Below are 2021 nucleotides of genomic sequence, written 5' to 3'. Positions count from 1 at the left end.
AAAAAAAAAAAAAAAGAGCATTCAGATAAAAAGACAGAATACCAGAATCCAGTTCTCTCAGGAGAGGAACTTTCCCAAGCTTTATTTGTGCTAAGAGGTACCTTAATGGAAACAGAAAACAAGGTTGGATGAACAAAGCTAACATAACACTTTTAAATTTTCCCATCATGAAAGGTACGATGGTAACAAATGTAGCATTAAAAACTTCCCATCTGTCGGTTTTTAGTAATAGTGCTACTAACCTTTTTTTTTTTTGAGACAGTCTTGCTCTGTCTCCCAGGCTGGAGTGCAGTGACACGATCTCAGCTCACTGAAACCTCTGCCTCCCGGGTTCAAGCGATTCCCGTGCGTCAGCCTCCCAAGTAGCTGGGATTACAGACACACACCACAACACCTGGCTAATTTTTATATTTTTAGTAGAGATGGGGTTTCACCATGTTGTCTAGGCTGGTTTTGAACTCCTGACCTCAACTGATCTGCCCGCCTCAGCCTCCCAAAGTGTTGGGATTTCAGGTGTGATACACTGTACCTGGCCCCAGTGCTACTAACTTTTATAAACATTCTAAATCAACCCAAATTTGAAGACACAAAGAACCAAAAACTGAAAGGAACTTCTTAAAGAAAACGTCTTGGCCGGGCACTGTGGCTCACACCTGTAATCCCAACACTTTGGGAGGCCAAGGTGGGCGGATCACGAGTTCGAGACCAGGCTGGCCAACATAGTGAAACTCCATCTCTACCAAAAATACAAAAATTAGCTGAGCATGGTGGCACACACCTGTAGTCCCAGCTACTCAAGAGGCTGAGGCAGGAGAGGCGGAGATTGTGGTGAGCCGAGATCACGCCACTGCACTTCAGCCTGGGAAACAGAGCGAGACTCTGCCTCAAAAAAAAAGGAAGAAAGAAAACGCGTTCTTGAGAAGATTGCAAAGGCTAGAGTGCAGTGGTGCGATCCTGGCTCACTGCAACCTCCACCTCCCGGGTTCAAGTGATTTTCCTTCCTCAGCCTCCCAAGTAGCTGGGATTACAGGCCCCTGCCACCATGCCCAGCTAATTTTTTGTATTTTTAGTAGAGATTAGTAGAGATGGGGTTTCACCATGTTGGTCAGGCTGGTCTCAAACTCCTGACCTCTGATCCACCCGCCTCGGCCTCCCAAAGTGCTGGGATTACAGGTGTGAGCCACCGCGCCCGGCTAATTTTTCAATTTACCCAAATTCCCACATAAAAACAGAAACAACAATCACGCAGCAAAATAAAAACCTCACAGACAAAATTTACAACGAAACTAGGTGATAAAGTATCTTCCCAAACATCAAAATACACGGAGGGGGAAACATCAAAGGCCACAGAGCCCTGCACACTGGTACGAAGAAATGGAAAGCAACAGAGGGCCAGTGCGGACCAAGGGCTGCCAAAAGAAACACACAGTGCGTGCCTACTAAGATTAAATGGCTGCTGAGAAGAGAACACAGCACTACCTACAGTTCTGTCAAAGGAATCGAACCTGAATCTGATCATTCCTCTGGAGCCAGCTGCCAATTTCCAGTAAGTAAAGAAGTAGGAGGAACATGAGTACAATGAGCAAAACCCCAGCTACGACCAACTCGGCAGGTCAAATGGCCCAGGTTCTTTCAACAGTTCAGTTTGGAAGAAAGGAAAGGGATAGAGAGAAACCTGTACATTAAGAGACTTGATGGAAATAGTAGATTTTTATAAATGGACAAGACCTTAGTCTTGGTACAGTATCTTGGAATGCCCATCCGGATGATAAACATAAAGAAACATAAGGAAGTATTTGAAAGTCAGGATGGTGGGTTCGTCGTAGAGGGAAGGAGACGACAGTGGGGGCAGCGGTGTCAAGGACAGGGAAGGCAAATGCATGTTTCTTTTTAACTTTGTGATTGTAAAATAAAGCACACACATAAAAATCTACTCAAATACATAGTTTAGTGAATTATTATAAGGCAAATACCCTTCTAACTAACACCTAGGTCAAGAATAGAACTTTGGCCGGGCGCGG

At 44.8% G+C, this 2021-nt stretch overlaps 1 protein-coding gene across 1 annotated transcript in view; it reads right to left on the bottom strand.

Annotated features, from left to right (window-relative positions):
- Nucleotides 1-2021, bottom strand: part of PIGX (phosphatidylinositol glycan anchor biosynthesis, class X) — a 26437-nt gene that overhangs the window by 5263 nt on the left and 19153 nt on the right. The window contains exon 5 of the mRNA XM_011961253.1: nt 1480-1533. Coding sequence (XP_011816643.1) covers nt 1480-1533 — 54 coding nt within the window. The remainder of the gene's footprint in view (nt 1-1479; nt 1534-2021) is intronic.

The sequence above is a fragment of the Colobus angolensis genome, unplaced genomic scaffold, assembly GCF_000951035.1.
Source record: "Colobus angolensis palliatus isolate OR3802 unplaced genomic scaffold, Cang.pa_1.0 Scaffold54, whole genome shotgun sequence".
NCBI classification, from domain to species: Eukaryota; Metazoa; Chordata; class Mammalia; order Primates; family Cercopithecidae; genus Colobus; species Colobus angolensis.
The sequence above is the reverse complement of the archived record's forward strand: the minus strand, read 5'-3'. Positions and strand labels throughout refer to the sequence as shown.